The sequence below is a fragment of the Solenopsis invicta genome, chromosome 5, assembly GCF_016802725.1.
Source record: "Solenopsis invicta isolate M01_SB chromosome 5, UNIL_Sinv_3.0, whole genome shotgun sequence".
NCBI classification, from domain to species: Eukaryota; Metazoa; Arthropoda; class Insecta; order Hymenoptera; family Formicidae; genus Solenopsis; species Solenopsis invicta.
In genome coordinates this window covers 21,453,617-21,479,002 of record NC_052668.1, presented here as the reverse complement: position 1 = coordinate 21,479,002, position 25,386 = coordinate 21,453,617, and the positions used below count along the sequence as shown (strand labels likewise).

General features: G+C 39.8%; 1 protein-coding gene across 6 annotated transcripts in view; it reads left to right on the top strand.

Moving 5' to 3' along the window:
- LOC105195147 (Down syndrome cell adhesion molecule-like protein Dscam2) overlaps positions 1–25,386 on the top strand; it is a 176,347-nt gene that overhangs the window by 112,209 nt on the left and 38,752 nt on the right. For all 6 annotated transcript variants that reach the window (XM_026133465.2, XM_039449987.1, XM_011160412.3 and 3 more), the window contains 3 exons: positions 363–512; positions 13,982–14,307; positions 22,833–23,082. In XM_026133465.2, the coding sequence (XP_025989250.1) occupies positions 363–512; positions 13,982–14,307; positions 22,833–23,082 (726 nt within the window). The remainder of the gene's footprint in view (positions 1–362; positions 513–13,981; positions 14,308–22,832; positions 23,083–25,386) is intronic.

Sequence of the window (25,386 nt, the reverse complement as noted above, 5' to 3'; positions counted from 1 at the left end):
CGAATACTCGTCTCATTTTTTAAATTTAATGTACACACGCACTAGTATATAATTATTCTAATACAATACACCAGTTTAATTGTACGAAATACATAGTGTCTGAATTTATAGTAGAATTATCTGCAGTAATGTAATTCTGCCTCATCTTTTTTTTTTTTAATTTGATGTCTTGTGCAAAATCGTACGAAATGTGATCAATCATCTAATTTTTGCTTATTGCTGGTGATATTTTTGTGCGATTTTTCCACAAAGAGAAATCTTTTGCTTCACATATATCAGCGAAATTATAGACGAACACTGCAGACAAAATGTTGTGTTCTTCCGAGCGATATCACTGACATCGTCGCTGTTTCTGCTTGCAGGCGAAAAGCACCATATGCTGCCCACCGGAGAACTGCTCATCTTCTCGGTGACTCCCGCCGATGCTCACTCGACGTACCGATGCCGCACTGTACATCACGTTACCGGTGACACCGTAGAAAGTTCCTCGTACGCCCGGCTTGTGGTTACCGGTAAGTCCTCGTAGGACGTTCGTGAGTCCATCAACTCGAATCTCTTCGAGTGGAAGTACGGGAATCCTCTCTCGATTCCAAGCGAGCTTCGAGATTGCCCAAGTTGAGAAAAGGAAGATTCCAAGTTAACGATAAGCATGTAAAGGGCTGTCTGAATAATAAGACATTAATTATGCAGTAATTAACATGCCGAAGGTGTAACGGTAGCAATTTTTAGGAATACTTTGATAAGGGTGCCAATTAATTTTTTGAGAACGGTAGCTGTTTAACAAAGTAATTCATGAAAGCCTTTTTCTAAAGTTTTTCAGCGTAGCAGAATTTTCTGAATCAGATTTTTTTTTAATTCTATTCACCGTGCAGGTCCATTATTTTTAATTTTTTATTTTTAACTTCAGATTCGAGGCATTATCAAGTTATCCTGTAGGCCAAGTTACGTGAAAATTGAACGAACAGTTTACAAAATAAAATCCAAACGGGCGCGCCCGTCCTCCAAAGGGTTAAAAGAAATTTCAATATTGATCTTCCTTATTTTCGCACAGCGCAATGCAGAGCCTCGTTGCTATTCGTTTTTAGACAAGTTTTTCTACATCTATACACAGCATGTTTTTTATTCACAAAATTTAATATTTTGAAATATTTTTTGGCGTATTAATTTTGATATTTCAAATCTAACATTTTTCTCTCGAAAATACTAAAAAGATGTAAATGCGCGTCTTTCGCAGCGCTCACGGCCCATGCATAAACATTCCCTCAGTGATCTCTTACATCTCACTAATCCCTTATGCCCGTTACGTTTCACGTGTTCAGGGCAAAACGTTCTGGCGGCATAATTGTGATCCACCCTGTACGTGAGCGGCCGTTCATCCGTAGCATTTCTCGGGGATGCCCAGCCGCGGGGTATCTCTCGCGTTTTGTGCATCTACTTAACTAAACACGTTTATGCAACGACTCTCTCTCTCTCTCTCTCTCTCTCTCTCTCTCTTTCTTGCACGCTTGCTTCTGCGCACACAGCGTGATGCATTGTTGCGCATTTCCCGCACACCGCCAACCTCCGACTAGATCGGCCTCCTCTTCGGCCTCCGGTCGCACGTGGCGCTTTCTTCATGAATAAATCATGAGTGTCCGAAATGCTAATGGCCGAAATGTCCGCCGACGATATTTCTGCCGACCGTTTGAGCCAAGTGCTCCGACATTGCCGAAAATACGTTCGGTATTTGAAGGGACAACGGCGGGCTGCACCTGCGATGTCGCATGCGAACAGATTCGAGAAAATCGTCTAATTTTCATCGAATTTATTAGATATTCCTTTCATGGAAATATTGATCTTAATACGGAAATTTCTTCTCTCCTCAGTTTATCCGACAATTTTATTGAACCGTATCTTTTCAACGTTATTTAAATATTTCTTTTTTTTTTTAATTTATCTTTGCAATTTTTCGCAAACTGAAGAGCTCACTCAAATCACTGTTTACATCTTATAAAAATATAACGTTAGAAAAGATTTTGCCTTAGTCATAATTAATTTGACAAGAGTGACTCTCGTCGCTTATCTTCTTTATTCAGCCTTAGCCTTTGCGGTATACCGTGTTTATAGAAACCGTTCCGGGTAATGGCACAAAGGATGTCTGACGATCTTGTCACGGGAAACTCGGTAATTTCGATCGGTGCTATAACGGACGATCTCGTCACGAGAACTCGATAGTTTCGCTGGCGCGCCTCACTCAGTGCGCCATGGAGATGCTAACTGATAAGGTATAAAATGGGTCGAACGCGGATGAGAACTACGGAACAATAGGAAGCTAATGATGAGAGTGCGCCGTCTTGTCTATTTTGATCGTACGCGCTAAAGCTGATAAGATGGCGAAGGAAACGTCGGATGAGCATATTGTTCGCTTCCTATCGACATCACTCGCTATTAAATTAACGCTTTGTGCGAACTTGAGAGGTATCACGGACGCGAGTTGTACAAAATTCCGGGGATGCACAAAGTGTCGGTAATTCTCTTTCACTAAGTATCCTTAGTTCTTAAGTATCCTAGAAACTTCAATTATTTCATCGTAATCTTATAAAATACGAAATTGTCATGTCGCTGATTAAGAAGCGAAATTGACAAGTTAATAGTTATTCAAGGAGATGAATTTATTATTTAGCTTATTAGGTATCCTTCTACTTAGGAGTTTTTGGTCGATATGCTGTTAACTAGTACATTATAATTATGCATTCGTTATCCAAATTAAGTGTTAATTTTGTAATAGCAAATATTATATTGAAAACGAGAAAATTTTGTTTCGTTTAATTTTTTAAGTAGAAGTCTATAATGTCGTTTTAGTAACAAAATAATTACTTTACTTAGTATATAATGTACCAACAATATATATCAAAATGATATTTAACTTACGATCGAAATCTCAGAAAGTAACTTTGTATTATAAGAAGGATATCCATATATCGTTAACACGATTGAACAATCGAAAGCAAACAATACTTTCTATATCGTATCCATGATAAAAAATAAGTTTTCCGTGAGCACGTAAAAGCTATCAGTGAGAAATTGATGGCAAATCGACGCGGCCGCGACGAAAGAGCCTTAGCGGCGCTTAGTTGAGTCAGTTCCTTGTTTTCGCGGTTCAGCGTCCTCCCGCCTCTTTTTGCTATCACCTACAACGCCATTATTCGCCCCCGTATTTTTCGCGCGACCTCTCGCCGCTCTTTCTTCTTCCCTCCGTTGCTTTTCGTGCCAGCGACACGTCCGAGTTATAACACTTCGCCGCCGCATTTTAGAGAAGCGCAGCCTTTTAGGCGAGGCGCGGTGGCATCCATTAAAAAAAAGCTGGGAGGCAGCTGGTGCGCGCGAATCGCGGATCATTTAGAACTAAAATTTTTAAGGCCACGCAAAAAGCGTCGCCTGAAATGCCGTCGATCACGCGAAGTGATATCGATATCCCTCCACAATTTTTAAGCTTACCTTGTCGTGGAAGAAAATTAGTCTACGAGAGCACCCGAGACTGTTTGCGAGACGATTGTTTGCCAAACGGATGGATGGAATTTAATATCCAGTCTTCGCCAACATCCGATACTTTACAATGCTTCCGCCGCGTAGCTTTTTCGCCAAAGTGAACTAACACACGGAAATATTTACCTTTCGTTGTGCGTCGAAGAAGAATAAAATTTTCGCATGCGAGAAATTTTGAAAGCCCATCTATACTCGCGTGTCTCGCAAGAGAATTAACTGCGAGGACCTAAAAGTTTATTTGAAATTTATTTTAGAGATTTTAGGAAATCTCTAAAATAAAGAGGTTTAATTCTTTTTTTCTGCAAACTTTGATATACTATATTGGAACAGAAGTAGAGTTGTTTAAGTAAAGTTCAAACACAATGTTTACTTTTGTACATAAATTTATGTAATCGCAACATATATATGCCGCCACAAATTTTTATCTCAACTCAATATTATTAAGAGCCGGAATTTTCTCGTCGGTTTTACGTTAATTTTCAGTTAACAAGATTATTTGACACACGGCCAACCAGGGGAGAATACCTAACATCTAATTTAACACGACTCGGGAAAATCGCGTGCGAAAAAAGACACCATTTGGCATCCGGACATACATTAATTAAGATCGCTGGAATTTCTCCAACGCTCTCAGTTCAGCTTTCAGACCAAAAGCTCGTCCAAACCAAAAAACCGTAGCAAACTTTTTTCCGTAGCGAGAACGCATCGCGAGGATTGCCAGACTTTACGAAGAGCACTGAAAGTTAAATTTACGGTGAATTCTCATTAAGCAGACGAGGCGTGCGTTCTCGTAACTGGGAAAGCGCACCGGAAGGTATCTAACTATCGACGATAATAATGTCAGGGCTAGATCTCCGCCGAAAGTTGGTCGGCAAGATAGAGCAAGAGTCATATCGAGATAGTCGACGGCTCCTTTATGGCTGCGATTCGCATCGCAGTGGAACAAGTCGAGGACAGGTCGGACGTTAAACCGAGCGTTAAATTAGTTCGACGGCCGAATAGTTCCCGGTGAGTTTAGCATCTTCGCCGCCTTCGGTCGGCGAGGTGATCTCGTTCTCTCGAGGGCGTCTTTTTGCATCGATAGGGAAAGAGATAGACGGGCGGAGAGGGTGAGAGAGGGAGAAGGAGAAAGAACACGAGAGAGAACTTGGTACGCTGCGCGCCGCGACGTCGAATCGACGCTTTTCTCCAACTTGGGGATGGGAGAGACACCAGCCAAAATCCCGTGTGCAATTCACATTGCGGTCCCGAATAGTCCGCCGCTGGGGGTACGCGAAACTTGCGCGATTCCCTTTTATTTACGACCTGGCTCCGTGCGGAATATTCGGAAAAATTTCGCGAACCAAGTAAGCGCGTCGTGAACAGACGACAAGCTTCTGGAGCATAAGTTCCGCGTGATGAACAATGTCGAGACTTGGGCTTTGTTTGAGGGAAAAACAGAAGAATTTATCAAGTTTTGCAGTGACACAATAAAAAACATACACGTGTGTTAAATAATATTAATTAAATAATATACAGCCAAGAGTAGAAAAAAATAATCTAAAATTATAACTCTCTTGTCTCTCCCATAAAAAAGAAAAAAACATGTACATGCATCTATATATTTATTTTTATAAAAATATTTTAATTAAAATGTCTGTACATTATATTTTGACGTGTTAGTTATCGCGTAATTCTTGGTAATCAAAAGCGTACGTATGAAAGGTACGATGTAATAACACAAACAAGAAAGATGTGTATATATACGTACATATGTATATACGTATATATATGTATATATCTAGGGATTTTATACAGTAAATTTATAATGCAATTTTGTTCATCGGATTTGGACCCTGATCCGTTTAGTTGCAAAATTTATTTTGACATTTTAACGATTTTTTTTTATGACGAATTCTAGATAAATTGTTGTTTTGACAAAAATCAAACATCCAGTTAATCTCGGTTGAATGCACGCGGCAATTAGTATTAAAACTAGTCTCGAAACTGAAGCGTCGGTAATTCTTGTATGGTTTTAAATTTTTTATTATCAAATTGTGAATGTATATTCTTGTACTTCTTTTTGATTATTTAAATATTTATTATTTAAGTATTATGTAACACATGTTATACAGCGGTTGTGGTCAATGTTGAATTAGTTCTCTTAAATTTAAATTGGATAAAATAATATCAAATCAAGACACGAATGGACAATCATTTAATTTAGTTAGATTGAATTTGATTGAAATTTTTATGAAAATTTGGTTTGAAAACATGAAGCTTAAAAGTGTAGTTAAAAAATATCGCAGCATTTATAGCGATGAAAGTAGGCAATGCTGCGTATCATTCTTTTGCAAAATTGTTTGGCGTTTAAGTGCCTGAAAAACATCTTTCTGAAGAGTTTTAATTAAATTTTTTCCCTTAAGTCCGCATATAATCCAGCTGAGTTAAACGCCATTCAGAGAAGTCTTCATTACGTTCTACGGTGAGGAGGACGTTTCTCGAACGCTCTGCTTTCCCTCCCTTTTTTTACAACTCGCTATCGCCGCGTTTTACAAAACTCAGCGTGGACGGGGTATCGCTTTACTTTGGCGTCTGTCTGTCTGCCTGCTTGTCCGTCCGTCTGTTGGCGCGAATTCCGCCGAGTCGCGACTTCCTAACTTCCGGCTAATTAAACTTTCGTTGCTCGATATTAAATTCTGCCGATGTTGCTCTCGAAACGCGATGAATCGAGAGCGCCGTCTTTGCATCGTTCGTCTTTCCTCCTTCTTCTCTCGCTTCTTCTTCTTCTCTCTCCTTTCTTTCCGCGGAAAACGCATTTGAAAATTTACCCTCGCTTCTCTTACCCACGTTCTCCATTTCCCCCGAGTGACCCACGAACTCGCGGAAATTCGCGGAACAACTTGGAGGATGGGCTTTTATTGGACCTCCGTGGCTTCTCGCCGGTCAATGGCGGCGGGGTCGGCGAGGAAACGGGAGGAATAAAGGGGGTGAGAGGGTGAGAGAAAGAAGAGCGTACCCAGCGGAGGTCGCCTTATTGGCGGGGATGGCGGAAGAAACACGACGAAAACGCTAAGTGCAATCCGCAGAGCCGCCGATGCAACCGCGCGCGCTGTGTGCAGCAACGTCGGCAAGAAACAATGCAGCCGTCACAGCTCCGCGCCCTTATCGAGCTACCGCCAACCATCCAACCCCGATATCTTTGGTAGATCTCCACGTTGGCATACCAAAGTAGTAGTTTCCGCCACTGCGGTTATAAGGAATCCCCCACGTGCTGCCATCACATTACAATAAAGTTCTCTTATTAAACTTTAAGTATAAGGAAATCTTAGATTTTATCATGATACGGAGTTGAAATTCTCACTTTTCGTATATTATTCGTGGCGTCTTGCATTATTCATAAAAAGTTTGATCAAATTTGCAATTATGGATGCACTAGATTTTATACAGGGAATAGACAAAATAATGTGTGAACACCCAAAGAGAAATATATATTTTGTTATCAAGAGACAATATTCCATTGGTAACTATTCAAGCATTGTAGTACAAATTATTTTGAACAAGGATAAAATTTATTAAGAACAAAAGGTACACTGAGAAAAAAAATGCTGTAATGTGAATTAAAACGGAGTTTGATTCAATTAAACGTCGAATTACGGGCTGTCATATATATAATATGTAGTTTATACAAGTAAAATTTATTCAATTATATTTGTTGTCTTTACTTTTAATCTTTTTGTTTCATTAATACTGTTATTAAATTAACAAAATATTTCTAATTGGATTGATGTTGAATCAACAGCATTTTTTCTCTGTGTAGATTAATTTTTTATGAATAGAATAAGTAGTATATTTTTTTTATAGGTGTTTACATTATTTTGTTCATTTTCTGTATACTAAGAGGCCGTGGGAAAAGTCTTTGATCGCGTGAAACGATTTATTCCGATTTAAAGGAAAATATCAATGTTACATCTGGCGTTCGCTGTCGTGTGCCTGTCGCTCATTTAAGCGCATTGGCGAGATCGCGGCGGAGGATTTGGCAACGAAAGAGATAGATAAAGATAGAAGGAGAGAGAGAGAGAGAGAGAGAGAGAGAGAGCGCGCGCGCTCTCTCGCGAGCTTTACGTATTCTGCCTTTTCTTCTCGTATTTACCTTCGCGTATTACACACGCGCGTGCGACGACGTCGTCGTAAAGCCGGCATAATTCAATGCAAACAGCAAGAGGCAGAAACGCTCGAAAATACAACGTCGCGCGCAACGCTGAAGAGCGAAAGTATACGCGCGAGCAAACTGCATAAACGGTGACAATTATTTTCGCAAACAACACAGCGCGCGGACTTGCGCGCGAATAGAAATAAAGGATGTAATTCTGGGAACGCTTGTTAAATTCGGTGCGTACCACGCTTACACGTGAGGGAGGAAATCGGTGTTTCCACGCCTCTATTTAACTGTGATTCACTTTATCTCGCATTTTATTTTCCTTTACTCTCGGATCGTGGACACACCGAGGCATATCGCGTTTTTATTCCGATCGCTCAGCCGTTTTCGCTAATCTGTAACCGGCTGTGTAACGTACTCCGATAATTTCTCAATTTTGCAACGGGCAAAGAACGAACGGATTCTCTTTCCCAGAATTATCGCGAATAAAGTATTTCGCATTAGCGGAATAAGTTTCGAGCTGTGCACGTTAAATTATATTGGTTTTTTAGCGTAATGCCGCGACCGCCGCCGCCGCCGCTGCTGCCGCCGCCGTCGTCGTCGTCGTCGTTGTCGTATCGTGTGCCGTACAATAGCGCCGCGGGGCCAAAGTCATAATTAAGTTTCTCTTTTTGTGTTCAGGGCAAGTTACTCGTTCCCGCTCTTTCGCGTAATATACGTCTAGAAATGAATTATCGGGCCATCCGGGCGACCGGGCGCAATTTAATGCAAAGACAGCGCTATCACGCTGTCCCGCGGCTAATCAATTGCGGCGTAAAGATAATAATTTAATCGAGCAAGTAACGAGTGGTATTATTTCGCTCGCCCTGTGAACCGGCGATTAAAATTGTTCGTTCGCTTTTATATGGAAAATTCGCGCTAGACCCTAGCTCCAAAGGAATCCGAAACACTCGCCGATAAATTATCGCTCTGACGTCGACTTTTTTGTAAAATAATTTATCCGTGACGTAACGCGGGGCAATGTATGGCTTTGTCCGACAGTAGAGATTTTGAGCGGAATGACATTTTTCGCGACTATAAATTGTTAATGGAATGGTGATTTTACTGCAAATATGCGTTAAAATATGCAAGTATAGTACAGCGACGAAAAAAATGATTATTGAACCGGCGATTCGGAAGGTTCCACAGGCAAATATTACGAGTATTTTTACACTTTAAATTTTAATATCTGATATATTTCATGAAACGTGAAAAATTCTTTTTAATGTAGGAATTGTTGGTATCGAGGATTGCGACGGAAATATTAATTGGATCGATACTTGATAAGCGCTTGAAAATTTCGCTTTTATTCGAGAATCACTCGACTCCTTTCCGTGGATAACCAAATTTTGCGGAATACTTTGGTTGAAATTCGGTGGCTGAAAATGACTCTGGTCACAGAACCCCGACTAACTCGAGTAGCTCTTATTCCAGGATATAAATCGCTGTTATTATCTCGAGCAATATCGCGACGGCGACGCGTATACGTGCGCCTCCGGGCGCAAATTGCACGCGGCGGGTATCGCGTCGTGACCCGAATTCCGAAGCAATCAGCAGGATGACATTAAATTATATATGCGTACCATGGACTACGGAGCGTCCGGGACTTAGGTGGTGTAATATGGTTATGCCGATAATGCATGCGCGATTAATTCCATGAGTGTCCCTTATCTACATAAATTATTAAACTTACCTTAAGCTAAAATTACTTTAAAGATTCGAATCGCCTGACATCTGACACTGCTCGGCGCTTTTGAAATTCGCAAGCGTCACCTGAGGCCATTTTGTATTAACTTAACTAAATTTCCGACTATAATCTTTGTTCCCAGCGCTGTGTTTCAGACTTACGGAAAAAAATCTCTGTGTCTCTTACTCGAGATTAATTACGAAAATCGCTTCAAATCTACGGCCTAATTAGTCACGATTTGTATCTTCGAGATAGGAAAGGAGAAGGTTGCTTAGCAGCAAAATGAAATTGGTAAGGAAAAAAACGCGAAATTTGTGAGAAATTCGTTCTATAATGCGCGATAAGAGACCTCGCACGGTTAATTAGCGTCAACTTTATTATGGCGAGGTCGTTTGTTCTGGACAAATACACGAGCGCGAATCAGAGGGAGCAGAACTGCCAACACTATTTGAATTTCGCTTTGACGACGATACACACGCGCCGGGTGTATATTTAATAGAGTCTTAATTGGAGTCACCGGCTCGAGAGCTTTAATTGGACATCGCGTGCGATGAGAAAGCGAGAGCGAGAGAGACAGAGAACATGGGACATACTAACCGTTCTGTGGTTTCTGCATACTCTCTCTCTCTCCCTCTCTCTTTCTCTCTCCCTCTCTCTTTTTCTCTCTTCCCCTGTCTCTTTTTGTCTCTCTTTTCAATTCACTCTTTTATCTATACAATCGAAAAACAGGCCGCATGATTTTTTTCCGATCCGAAATGTGTGCAGAACTTGATTTTGCGTTACGTAATCGATAAATGACGACTCAAAGATGTTCCAAACGTGTGTTTAAATGTGATAGTTATTAATCCACGAAATAATGCTCCTGAAACGGTATACTACTCCAAATCTATCTGGTTTAGTTCTTGATCTTTTTTGTGCGTGTTCTATACATTTTTATACATTTTTTTATACATTAAAAAAAATAACTTGTCTCCAAAATTATACGAAAAATTTGCATAAAACATCTCATTGCCTTTATCATAAAAAAAAATGTATATAACATGCGTTTTACTTTATTTAATTATATGCAACATACAAACATCGCCATTTGTGCAGTTGACGAATTTTCTATAAAAATAGCTTCTCTGTTATTGAGCCGCTATTTTAATTACAAAAGTCTGCACCATGTATTAAATTTAATATAATATATACAATTATATTTTGTAATATATATATTATTCATAATCTTATTGACGTTTGATCGTCAAACTAAAATCATTTGCAAGTAAACCAAGTGACTTTGCATTATATCGTTTGTAAAATTACTCGTGACTCGACGATATTTCTCTTTGACATTTACATGTCGTTGGTGTATGATAGAGTGTGTCATTAATCGACATCTGTTGATGAACTTCGGTAATGGAGAGTCTGGGATAAAATTCGCTTTTAAAATCGCCGAATCATGTCGCAGTAGCATTCTTTTTGTTCCGCGTTAACGAGAACGCTGACATGTTTGAAGTGTAAGGCAGGCGCACGTTGCATACCATATAATAAAAAGTTGCCGACATGTTGAGACGACGTATGCACCAACCGATGTGGCATTTTGCTGTCATGCATGCCGAAAATGAAAGCTTTTCGAGTTTTCTGTCGTGCCGAGAATTCGCATGTTAAACATTTTCAACGATCAAGGGAGATGACGTTGTCAAAGAAAAGAAGCGTACGCAAAACAATGCAGAATGTTAATTATAAAAATGATAAAAATTATACTTTTTATTTGTCTCCCTTTTCAGAAATATTTGCATATTATAATTGTATATTGTGCAAGATTTGCCGAGCACTATAAAGATATATATTAAAGCATGGAAAATACTCTCCGCATTTACTCTCGGAATTTTCGAGGATTTGTCAGGGAACTTTCATCGCCGGACGCGTGCAGCAAATGTAGTTGTGACACTTGCAACAGCGCGCCTCGAGGCCATATTTTTTTGTTTGCACGAGCGAGGACGACGACGACGGCGGCGGCGGTGGCGGCGACGACGACGACGACGATGCCGGCGACAGCGACAACGTTGACGTCGAGGGGCGTAAGTCGGGATGTAAATAGCGTAAAAACTTTTCGACGTGCATATGCACGAAATACCGGTGCACCGAACAAGGATATGAACAAGGGTGTGGTGGCAGTGGTGTTGTGCAGGAATATGGCAACTCGAATTGCACAGTGCTATAGAGAGAACAGAAAGCAAGAGAGCGAGCGAGAGAGAATAAACGTGAGAGAGAAGGGGACGTTGGATTGGAGAGGGTGTATGCACCAAAGAGGAGCACGAGAGGGATGGAGGGAGAGAGAGAGAGAGAGAGAGAAAGAGATACAGAGGGTGCAAGATCGAGCGAGACAAGTCGCGGGGGCGAGAGCGAGAGCGAGATAGAGGTACCGCGACGATCAATACGCCATCAGCTTAAATTACAATAATAACGCCGGCCAGACAAAGCGCCATTATAAAATAGTGCGGCCGTAAAAGGCCGCGGCGTCGCGCTGTCCGAGACTGGTCCAGGGATAAACCCTCGTCTCGGGGAGGATAGAGAAGGAAGGGTGAAAAAGGGAGAAACGCTTAATCGTTGCTAAGAGGAGAAATAAAACGCTCGTTATTCGGCGGGCTGTACCCACTTACCAACCCTCTCCGTGTTCACGCGAGCTGACGCTCGTTTCGTCGTCGTCATCGTCGTCATCGTCGTCAATATTGCTTTCTCTTCGTCCGGGACGCCGCCGGTAAATTCGACCTCTTCGCGGCTGGACAAAATTGCCTTCGACATTGTCATCGACTTGATGGAGCTCGGTTTATTGATTCTATTAGCCGCGATAAAACCGCGCGCTCTGAAATTTACACGCGGATTTCACTGAATACGACGCGCGCATGCTGTTACCACGTGAAAGAGGGGGATTTACATTCATTTCCTGAGTGTCTCTCTTTCTCCGCATTTTCGAGAGATTGCGCTGGATTTCGGGATATCGATGGTTTTGTCTATTAAAAAGAAAAGTGAACTTTCGCACACATTTTCGATGCGTTACTGTATTTTAATTTTTAACTTCTTGTGCCGGCGCCGCGTGAACCCTCTAATGGCCAGTGTTGCACATTTGCAACGTTCATTTTCGACGCATAAATATAAAAATGTATCAGTGAGCTCGGGATCTATACATTTTAATTATTAAAAATTGAAAATGAAAGTGTACGTAACATCGATCACTGAAATATAACCGAAAAAGCTAAGCGTCGGAAAAAATCGAAATAAAAAAAAATAAAATAAAATATCGATAAACTTTTTTTACTTGCAAGATATTTTAAAATCAGTCAAAAATGTTTTGCGACAATAAAAGACAATGCGTGATCTAGAGAGTTAATTACAACATACGGATTTAACTGAAATAAATTGTTAAAGATTGTTCTTACAAATAAACGCACAAATAGAGGCACAGTTCAGAAAGATGAATATCCGATCGCGGAATACCATTAAAAATGTCTAAAGCTTCAGAATGGCATTAAAATGGCAAGATTAATAGCGGCAAGAAGTATCGGATTTGAAACTTTCAGGGAAGTTTCGCTTTGGGAAAAGTGCGGGACAATGTTCCGCGATTTTTACGTTATGTACATTAAAAAGTTAACGCGGGGATCTCTGTCTGCTCAACCAACTCCGCGGAGATTTCTTTCTTAACGACTTCCCGGGAAGGGCACGTATATCGTAAAATATCCCGCGGAGAATCGTCCGGAACGAAATCAGCGGGAGAAGCGCGTTTTCAGAACCTTAAATTTCCGCGATCCCGCGTTCTCTCTCGTCTAAGAGAACGGAGAACGCGCATCGCGCGAGCGCACGCTTGTTGACTAATAATTCATTAACACTCACACAACAGTGTATGAGTCCATAATAATTTGCATACGTTGAATTTCGTTAGGTAAATACACGCGCTGGTTAACATGCATTAATAATGCGCACGGCCGATAATCGGATATTTCTGAAAATTTGCTGCATTATTAATACGACCGCGTACATACGTCTAAATTGTGGTTTATCGCGTGTGCGTATGTCATCAATTTAAATATATTTGAATATCAGCGAAAAAAGCGTACCCTCCACTTTACAGAAAGCCTCGTAGTCACGGGCAGGTGTGCGATTAATATTACTGTAATATCGGCGTTATCGTACCGTTATCGAACATGAAAATTTAGTCATTATTCGAATTTATTTAAAGGCTTGTAAATTAAGATATATTATCAATCCTTCGACTCTCGGCATGATATCGCGCAATTTCACAATTTTCGTATATTCTCGCCATTGTAACGGACAACAATGGAAAATCCTAATTACACAGAAAATTAGCTTCGAGCACTGCCGAAGCTCGTCGGTCTTGCTCATCGCCGTAGTAAATTAGCATGTTATTATTAAGTATAAGCGTATTAGAGAATCTAGTCAAAAGCTTACATAAGCTCACGGTTTACGTTCGGAAGAAGACTATCTTTATTGTGCATACGCGATATAATTCGAGGCACGTGTGAAGCTCGAATCTATCACATTATGAAAATGAAACTTTTCTCAATCCGGTTCTTCCTTTCTTCCTGTTTCAGAGCACCGAAACTCGTCGCCGCCGCGATTCAACGAGCGGGTGAATCCTGGTCCGATCCGTACCGGCGAGACAATCGTGCTGTCGTGCATCTCGCAGGGTAACCCGCCACCAACGTACCTCTGGTTCCGCGAATCCGTCTCGGGCACAACGATGGTCTTCAATTCGGAGAGGATACACGCGCGTGCCGGCGTTCTGGTGCTGCAGCCGGCCCGGGCCGAGGACGCCGGCAGATACGTCTGCCACGCGAACAACACCGCCGGTTCCGAGCGAGTCGAGCTGGAAGTCACCATCATAAGCAGCCTTTCCATCCATCTGGCGCCTCAACAGGTTCGTCATTCAACCTTTTCTTTTTCTTTTTTTCCCTCTCTCGACCGGAACAACGACGCTTTCATGCGGACGACCTAATTCACATATCTATTCGCGTACGTCTTATCGTCTTTTCCATTTTGTTTTTTCTCTTGCTCTTTCAGGCGAGAGAATAGAAATATCAGTCGCTCAGTTTCTATCTCGATCTAAAAACTTGATAAAATTGACCGACTATTGACAATTTTGATAGTCAATTTAAGTCAACATTTTGGTTAAAAATTTTTACATTTATACAAAAAACCAGTTTTGTTTAAGTATTTAAAAATTAAGATAGATACAGATCTAAAAATTTCGAATTAAAATAATTACGTATAGTATAACACTCCAAGCGTGTAATGAGCAACAAGTTTTAAGATTCTAATCACCAGCTTGATCCTACATAATTATTTTGTGGTTCTAACAAAATTATTATATTTGTATCTAGAGTTAATTTCTCATAGGGAATTTTAAAACTGTTCACTCTGTATATTACAAGTATTTATTAAAACAAATTTAGTACTTTTTATATTTTTTTAGAATGATAACAATTTTCTCTGAATTCTTTATATTGGAAATATTTTTCTCTCTTTGAAATACGGATGACACTATAGAAAAGTTTATCTTAAGCTTTAGTTTTATGGTATTAGGAAATATTTAAAATACCTTAAAACTGAAAAATTGTGAAACATCGAGCACAAGTTTAAAATGAATTTAACGCGAGAAATTGACAGACAAAGCCATAGCAAAGTGAGAAAGAATTTTAGCGCAACTTTTAATGCTTCGGGGATAAAACACAAAGATTGGCTGGTTTAACAGCAAAAATATTGCTTTCATGTGAATGCTCGAAAGCTGAAGTTTCTAAATGTGCGTAGATTTTACTTTGTTGCGCTTTACACATAATTACGCAACAAAATACAAATTGTAGTTTATATTAACAGGCATGCAAATTAACTCTAGTCTCTTTCGAGGCGTAAAATGGTACGCAAACACTCGCAACGGAGCGACGTTTGAGCTTCGCTTTCCCAAATAATGTTCGAATCTAAGTTTTGATTGTTATAGCGCGCACCTTTGTTCAGCGTAATCGCAATAGAATATAGCCAGCTATTTCGATTTGAGCAAAGTTAAACCCAAGTTCATCCCGTTAGTCCGAACGAGATAGTGGACTTTGGACAATCTCCAGATAATTGGGTCGAACATCAACGTTACATCACAGTTCCTCCATCCATCTTGCGCCAGTGTCGGTTTACATGCATTTCCTCTCTCCCGAGTTTCACAAACAAATGTAATCTTTCTTCTTTTCTTTTTTTATATACTACATTACGCGGTCGCGTTTTGGCTGCGTCTAAGATTTCATCTCGTACCATCACCGTGACACCAACTTCGCAAGCATTTATACGATCTGGTTTTGCAATAACTATTTATCATCTTGACTGTTGCAATAATCCGAAATAGACTTCTATTCTGGAATGAATCATGCTGGATTGCAAAGCGGATAAGAGCGAAGAGAATTATCGTCATACATTTTCGGGGCTCATGAATAAAATCCATTTCATCCCGCTGAAGCCTTAAATCCAAGTAATTTTATCGATCTCTTCGGAATCGATGCAAAATCCGCTTGCGCTATCTCTTCCATTTAAGATTCGTCGTCAGGAGGTAAATAAATGACAATCATTATTCCGGCTGTCATCGCGCATGACGGTCTACGCTTGGCTTCCCATTGAATGGATTAAGAATTTCGAGGCGACGCTTCTCGACGATATCGACGATAATCTTTTCCGTTCATGTAGCGCACGGTTTCCTTCGCCCTCGTCCCTCTCCGTTTCTTCAACTTTTCCGAACTAGCAGCTCCTCTTGAATGCGTTGTCGCAAATGACTCGGGCGTTTCTATTGTCCGCTCTTTTCCCTCGATCTCCGATCCAGGTCGACAATTGTCGCCAGTTTCCCCGAGGGGAAGGGGGGCGTGAGGAGGCGCGGTCAGAATCTGCATTTTACTTATCGCCATTTGGCAAGATTTCGCGAAATTTACTTTTACCTCGAAATTTTCACGCTCCGACGTTGACGACGGCATTTAGGAACTAAATCGGTATTTATCTTGAAAATGCAGCAAGTTCTATCGAATTGCACTATAAGCACTTACCTTGCCAGTTACGATCACGCTTCTTGAGAGACTTTAAAATCCGATTGAACAGTCATTTAAGAGAACACGCGTTTTCATAAGTTCAAAAATCATTTTCAGAATTCAGCGATATTATTATATATTTTACAATAATTTAACTTTTAGTTAAAATTTTCACGAAAAAAACTGTCTTCTTAATATAAGAAATAACTATCGTCCATAAATATTGCATTGAAAAAATAATTTTCACTTCCTATTGTTTCGATTCTTATTATGAAAACATTGCACGAAATATTTGCGAAAACATTTTGAGCAACTTTTGACGCCGCATTTTGATTCCGCTCTTAGATCAGGGGTCGATATAATTGCCAATATCTTGGCACGAGCTAATCTTGATATCGTTGGAAAGCTAAGATTCTAGCACTTTCAACGAGTTCAACGCCGCTTATCTTGGACAATTGATTTCCGAGATATCGTCGATTAATTACGAAAATAAAATTAATTTTGCCCTTCAGGATCTCTGTCCTGAGACGAGATTTTAATCGAGATCACGAGCGGACGTAATCGACAATATCTCCGCATAAAAAAATCGCAGGGAGATAATCTTGATCTCGTTCAAAAGCCGAAACTTTGGCGTTTCGAATGAGTATAAGATCGCTTATCTCGGATGACTAGTTCGCGAGATGTTGGCGATGATAATAAAACTTAAATCAAATTTGCTTCAATCTCGAATAAAAGTAGAATATTGTTTTAATTAATTATATTATTGCTTTACGCCAAATTTTATTTTTGTATTCAAAGAAGATTTAAACTATACAGTTTTAATATTTATACTCCTACTTACAAGTCGAAAATTAATGTCTCAATATTTTTTTAACGAAGAAACTTGCTTCAGATTAATTAAAGTCCAAAAAAATCGGAATTCTGAAGTAACTTGTTCTATGATTAAATGTTTATTCATAATTTCTTTGCATTATTATTGTAAAAGCGTTCAGTTCTACTTGCAAATTTATAGGCACTGTCATCACGCAGGGTGACGGTTCGTTGCCTCAATTTTGTTAAGTAATCAAGAAAGTTCTACGAACCTCTTTTTTTTCTCTGTCTTCTCTAAAGCGAGCTATAGATGGAGCCAAATTTTCTCCGAGGCAACTCCAAATAAATTCAAGCCGACTCCGATGTTAAGCGATTAATTCTCAGCGACGTAGATAATTGAGGATCGCGCGCACTAGCACAGTAAACAGCGGCACAGGCAGGAGACCCGGAAGTGTGATTGTTCGCCCGTGATGCTGCATATAAAACATTACACTTCATCCGTGATCATGATGAATCTTGAAGTTGTCCCGGCCACTTATTCCCCGAGTCAAATTACCGTTCACCTCTAGGATATCAGACTTCGTTCCGCAATCTCGTCGACTCCCTTGCATGAAAGTTCCTTACAAATGTCGCCAACTTCCGGAAACGATCCCGCCGTTACCTGGAAGAAATTCTACTTCCGGCTTGTTAAGATTTTCGCACGTTCTTTTGGGCACTGGGAGCTAGAAGTTTATTTCTTTAACTGTTATCATTCTTTGATTTTTATTACTCCATAGTGTCCTTTGCTCTTTTTTTTAGCTTCTCTGGATTGTTTTATTACGTTTTATTATAAATTTATTTATATATTTGCGAAAATAAATATTATGATTTAATATATTTCATATTTAAGGAAGCTATAACTGAGACCGGTAGCTCAATACATTCTCATTTTATCTCGATCCGTGGCCGTGTTTTACATCATGAAAAATTACTATTCTCTGATGAGATAGTGCACTCCAACGGTAGCTCTCTACGATCTTTATGAAGCTCGCGCTTCAGGGGCGGGTTATTGACGATCGAAGTAGTTGCGACCGATAACACACAGACCGAGATATTGAAGCGCCCGCGCGAAAATCGGTGTGTAATAAATGCTCCAGGCGCGCGCAAACTATTTCACTGTCAATTACCAGCTGATGGATCACACTCCTGTCTCGATTCGCCGAGACGAATCGGTGTATTACGTACCTACCCTATCCTGAAAAGTCGACTGCATTCCGGGTCGATCGACGCCTCGCGAAAAACGCAAGGAAAAGCAGAAACGGGTGGGACAGGATGGAAAATGTCAGTAAAGTGTCGCTGTCCGAGGGAAAACGCGAGAAAGTGGTCGGTATTCTTCCATCTGGAGCGGACAGCTTGGACATATATAAAAGAAGGACGAATACATATTGGTAAATGGTGCGCGGTGACGAGGGCTGCTAGGCGTCATCGTGAGAGAGAGAGAGAGCGACAGATGCATCGGCGAGAGTCGCAGGGGGCTGGAAATGGTGAAATGCTATTCATTCCCCGGAAGCTTTCCGTATAACTTTCGCGGTCATCAACGGAAGAACGTTTATACCAGGATTCTCTCGCGTATACGGGGTGTCCCGTTTGCGCCGGTATTACCGATCGATTTCTAGATCCGTGTCATTCAAGCTCATCTTCTCTTCACTCCAATTTGATTGGCTGGCATCATGTATTATGCTGAAACAATTAATTATCTCTGTACATATTAAAAATGCCTGGGACTAAAAAATTTTGTGAATATAATTTAAAATTAAATAAGAAACGAGATTGTTTCAATTTGAGAAACGCTATTTTAATGTATTTTAATTGTAATAATGTAAATAATGATTGACAAGCTTGATTTTATTTGAAAGACATCAATTGATTAAAAATTTCGCAAATGAAAGTCGGAAGCGAGGAATCTGGGACACTCCGTATATGTCGGCTGTCTTTCGCCTTTGCAATTTCGTTCCATTAGCGCGTCAAACCGTCTTCCTGCTTTATTGGCGGAAACCGCAGCTTTTTATCGCGCACAACGCAGCTTCCGGCACTATGGCGAAGTTAATAATCGCTAGCTTTTCAGCGAATTGCACCAGACGCCGTCAACTTATATCTACCGTTCGACATTTCGGGAGGATTAATTGAACATGTGAACTCGAATCTTGCGCGTTCCATTTAGCCTCCGGACAAGTTTTGATGTGATTTCTGAAATTCAAAGATGCATTTTATTGGTGTGTGAAAAAGATTTTTGTTTTCATTAATTTTCTTTATTAAGAAAATAAAAGCAAGTAAGATGAAACTTTTGTGGAAATATTTATCAATTCATCAGATGCTAAACGAAGGTATTTAAAATTTTTAATGGCGTTACTTCAAAAGTGCATGTTCTAATAATTTATTATCCATATTTATTAAATACACAAAATAAAATTTTAGCCTTTCAGAATTTAAATTTTTTATCTTACAATTTGATAGGCTACATTGCTGCTTTTTTCGTCTCTTTATCGTTTTAGAAGTTATCGGAAATGAAACCGAACAAGTTTAATACACTCTCGCCCTTGTTTAACAGCAATCCTCTTATTTGTCCCCGCGTTTTTCCCTTCTGAAAAAAAGGTGGACATAACAATTGCGCGACGCGGATTTCAAAGAAAATTTCATGTACGTCGCGCGTGTATACGTTTATTGTTACTCTGAAACAAGGCGTCTCCGCGTGTCGTAAATATACTTACGCGCAGACCGTAAAAAGATGAGAGACAGACCACAAAGAAGGTTGGCATGAGGAGAGTAAGAAGGAGACGGAACCGACGTTAGCTCGTCTTAGCTCGTTTTATGAATCTCCCTTCGAGCATCTTTAAAGGAACCATCGCGACCGCGGTTTTATCCCTTTTCTTTCTTCTCCGAGTTTCCTCCGCGCGTTTTTTTCCGAGGACGAGGACCGTGTCAAAGGATATTTAAAAAGTCGACGATTCGAAAGAAAGTTTTCCCTTAGAATCGTGAAACAAAGGCGGCCACCGAGTTGAGGCGCGCGATCCTCCTTTTAACAGTAATCCTTTAATGATCGCGGTCGGTTCGACGTGTAAGAGTCATTTCTCGACTCGCGTGATTGCTGCGTTTCTGTCATATTAAAAGCAACGATGCGCTTAATTCTCTACTTCCATAATTATTAATAATTTTTGAAGATATTCTTTATTATTAAAAGAAAATTTATTTCATATATTAATATTAAAAGTATTATCCAATAATGTTAAAAAAAATAATTAAAAATAAGAATACTAAAATATTAATAATATTAAAAATAATAAAATATATTATTTATATTAAAACTGTTTAATATTAAACTATACATAGAAATTTAGCATGGTAAATAACAGAAGATTCTTTTATTTAATTTTCATGTATTTATAAGAGACTGCTACTCGTACAGCATTGGTCAGAGTAATTATGCAACGTTAAATGCATATGTGCACCAGGGAGAAAGTTAATCTTATTAAAGCTTAACTTTGCGAAAGCCGATGCGGTTCTCTAATCCGTGCATTCCTGATCGACGCAACCGGTGCGGCAATCATAAGGTTTAAACCAGTTGATTCTCTCGGGCTCTCAGTCCGCTTATCGTGGCAATGCTTTTTGCTCGGAGATCGAGAGCGAGTCGAACGGCTGGCAAGTGCTCCTCGTTCGCGAATTCTTGGTCGAAGTGGTTGCGGAATTCGCATCCGTGATGCAGCGAGCATCGCGATGCGGCTGCATCCCATTGCATCCCCAGACGTGCACACGTATGCACGCGCGCTCGAACATGCACGCCGCATAATCGAAATGCGCTGTTCGTGACCCCCTTCTCGGTTTATCCCTCCACCTTCTCCCTTCATCCTTTTGTCTACTCCGCTGTCTCTCTTTCTCTCTCTCTCTCTCTCGCTCTTCTATCTACTCTCTCGGGGGTAAACGAGCATCCTTAATAATGCGCAAGACCGATTCTATTCCGGATCAAAGGATCCCATCTACGTTCGATCGCCAAGTTAAGCGGCTCAAGATGGATATGGAAATTCCGGCGGGAGGCCGATTTAATGGATCACCCTATATTATTCCGCGAATTCCTGGCGCGTATCCTTGTCTGATGGTACACGATCTCATCTACCCTGCTCCGGGAAGACTTCAATTAAATGCTTCAGATCGATCTCGAGAAATCGTTATCGACGATTAATATTATTCGATTAATATCGGATGCCAAGGGAACTTGGTGCGACTTAAATATGACATGGAATATTTTTAAAAATATATTTTAAACAATATGTAATATGATATTTGAAATGTACGAGAAGTTTATTTTCTGTAAACAGTGAGTTTTTCAATTGCACTGAAAATATGACGGGATATTGTAGAGTAATATGCTCAATTTTATTGCTGTACTATTTCTAAATTGAAAACAAAATTTATCCACTACTCAAAAGCCGTTAAAGCCAGATTTTTCATTAATTTGCATCTCAATTACGTTGATATACTTTTAAAGGAGAGTAGCACGACGGTCAAAGGGCGCGTGATTAAATTAGCTTTTCGAATGCGAGATTGGAAATTCCATCGGGCCACTTGGGTTAATTGTACGAGTACGTCCGTCCAATTTCTAATTCAATATACGACGACTGTGTCCTCGCATTCTCATCGGCACGTACACATTACGTTTCGATGTATCGGAGATGTGCGAGTCCGCATTGAGATCGCATTTGCGTTAATTTTTTAATTGCGTGATGATTGAATAATTGACGATTAAAACTTGTTTCATCCTCTGCCGCAAAATTCAGAATACGCAAATTGAGTATATGTTTTATATTAGTATATGTATAGATTTCACGATTTTATTTCCGAAAATTGAACTTTACACATCACAAATTCGCACAATGAAATGGTTAAATTTTTATTTGCAATGTCACGTTTAACATACATACGTGCAATATGCACATGTAGAACATACACATAATACATACACTGAACTCTTAATCGTAAATATTATATTACATTTCGTGTATCATATTTCTGTTGTATCACAGATTATAATCAAATATTACATTACATTTTGTTGCATCGTGTGACGTATCATGGTTTCAATCTTTGTATTCCCATTCAAGAGTCTATTTCAACCCAAGAGATAATAGCTATAATTTTCTTTAAAAACACGATATTATAAAATTGTTACCTAGATCAACCGAAGTATATTTAAAAAAAAATGTATGAAATCTAAATTGCGCTAGTGAGAAAAAAGAAAATATTTATATTTCTCCGAGAAATAACTGTTGAACAACTACTTTTAAAAAATAACACTCAAGGATGATACGTATCTTTGCATTCTTATTCAAGGGTTTTCCGATTTGACTTAAGTAGTGTGTAAATTTTAATGAAATATAAAATTTAATTACAAAGACTCAAAGTTAATGGTACAAAATAAAAAAATTTAATTGAAATAAAATTTTTATTTAAAAAAAAACTTGACGCTGTGCTAAACCTCCAATTACACTAAAGTTTTGCATTGTGCGCCATGATATTTATACATTTATATATTTTTCGTGAATTCTAGGTGACCGTGGATCTGGGAAAGGACGCAGAATTTCAGTGCTCCGTTACCGGTCAGCCACATCCGGTGATCTCTTGGGCGAAGGACGGTCTTCCCGTGCGGGAGGGATCGTCGGGTAGAAGTAAAGTTACGGGTAACGACGGTTCGACGTTGCGTATATCTTCAATCGTCAGAGACGACAAAGGGATGTACCAGTGCTTCGCCAAAAACGACTACGAGATGGTACAGGCCACGGCCGAATTACGTTTGGGAGGTAAGTTGGTTCAATTCCGTTTTTCATGCACTTTCAAACTCTTCAATTGGTCATGTAATATTAAAAATCAGTATAAACACACAGTATCCAAAAAAATACGGATCGCTCTTAATTGATTTAAATCGCGGTTAATTAACGTTGGTCACGAGGCAAAATATGATACTTTTTGTAGTTTAAATATTATATGCTTAAATAAATTAATCTTATTTTTTTTATTTAAATAATCTTGCTGATTCAATTGCGTTTGCATCTCTCTCTTTTCTACTAATCTTCTTTTAAACTTTGTGCATGTTTGTTTAAAACATGAAAACTGGGAAATTCCCGAGTTGCCGTGGACGCATCATAGCGAGTGTATTTAAAATACTACATGTAGAAATCGGGATGGATTAGCATGACTGTGAGAGCCAGCTACCGCGCAACTTTGGCGAAGTTTTATGAAAGTTCCTTCTAGGAAATAATAAGGCTAAATTAAGGCTATTAACGGTACACCATTAACCGACGATGGAAGACTCTATCGCCAAAGTTTTGTCTCCGCTCTCCCTCTTTTTGCGACCTTTTGCAACTTTTACCGGCCGCTCTATAAAAGTATAACTCCGTCGAATACATAGACGCACTGCCTAGAAGCCATCTTATTACGCTACTAAATGGCGACGTATTTTTAATTATGAACGACGTTCATTCACGGCGCATCGTGCTATTATTATCCAATTACGCGTGAAATACGATAAGAAGCATTTTAAGACGGTTCAAAGAAGGATAACGATTAGTCAAAGGTTACGTAAAAGGTTAAATTATTAATTGATTTTTATATTATTTCTTTTATTTCCTCATACGAGCTATGCTAACTGTTATAAAAAGAATATATTATTCATTTTAATTCGAGAAATCTTTCCAACTAAATCCCGAATATATTTCCGTCCAAATTCAAGATTTCCCGTATCCACACAAGTACTTGGAGGCACACTCACACGGGGATCCTCAGGGGACATACCTATATCGTCTCTTTCTCCGTTTCGTTGCCAGCCAAGTTCTCGTTCAGTAGGTTCAATCGCGAATCAATTGTTCCGAAAGCTCAAACATTTTCGCTGATCGACGTATTGTGTCGATATAGGTATTCGCACACCTATAGATCGACGAAGGAAAATAAGGGTTTGAGCTAGAGGAATTCGCTAGGAAATACCGCGGCGAGAGATTGACGGGGTGAACGGAGAAACGCGGTCGGGCGCGGAGGCCCAGGACAAAAAGGGGGATGAAAGGGAAAGAAAAAGCGGAGAAATGCTTAACGAGGGTGATGCATAATGGAGAAAGGAGAAATCCACTAGCCGCCGTGCCGCGAAATAAATACCTGCCATTTGTCTTAGTCAGGGGGTCGGCCGGCCGGCCGAAGGGAGAGAATGGAAGGGGAGGATGGCTGGCGAAAAGAGGACGAACGAGTATCGCGCGCTGCAAACGAAGACGCGTGAGCGGAGACGAATGGCGATTCTGGACGAATATTCCGTCGTCGCCGTTGTCGTCTTTAAAACGGCTGAGACGATGGGCGGCATTTTCGCGCGACATAATCCATTACCTTAAACGACCGCTGTCGCTTTCTCGACCGTCTTAAGATGCCTGCGCACACGAAGCGAGCGAGAACGAATGCGAGCCCTCGGACCTTCACATTAGTTCCCGCCGTCTCCGTTCCGTTTGGATTAAACGGATTATAAATGGAGACAACTCGGCTGATATAAAAAGCTGGGTTATTCGAAAGAATTCGAAGCAACCGTAGAATCAAGAATTTGTAACGTATTTAAAAATGTAGAGATCCCCTTTTCCCCCCGCGAGTCTCGAAGATTTTATCTACGTGCGCTCGAAACTTTATTTATACTTTTTAAATTCTGAATAAAAGAGAGGAAAGAATGGTCGAAGGAGAATGTCAAAACTCCTTAGCGCGACGAATTGTAAATCTTTTATTTTAAGTGGATATTTTTACACAGAAAAAATTGTTTTGCTAAAGGTATTTAAAAATTTACCTGAATATAGATCTGAAGATAATTTTGGTAATGAATATTAATATTGATAGTAAAACTGTCAAAGTAATTTATGCAGGATGCTCAAAACTTGGACTTTAGAATGACTAGACCGGTTAGAATGTTAAAGCTTTTTGTAATGTTGCTTGTCATGTTCGAGCATCCATTATAATTATTTTAATGAACCAACAAAATTATTTTCAGATCTGTATCTGAGTAAAATTTTTGATCCTTGAATCGTTCTTTCTGTGTACGTAATCACTGAAGAGTTTTGAAGGAATATCACATTAATACTTTT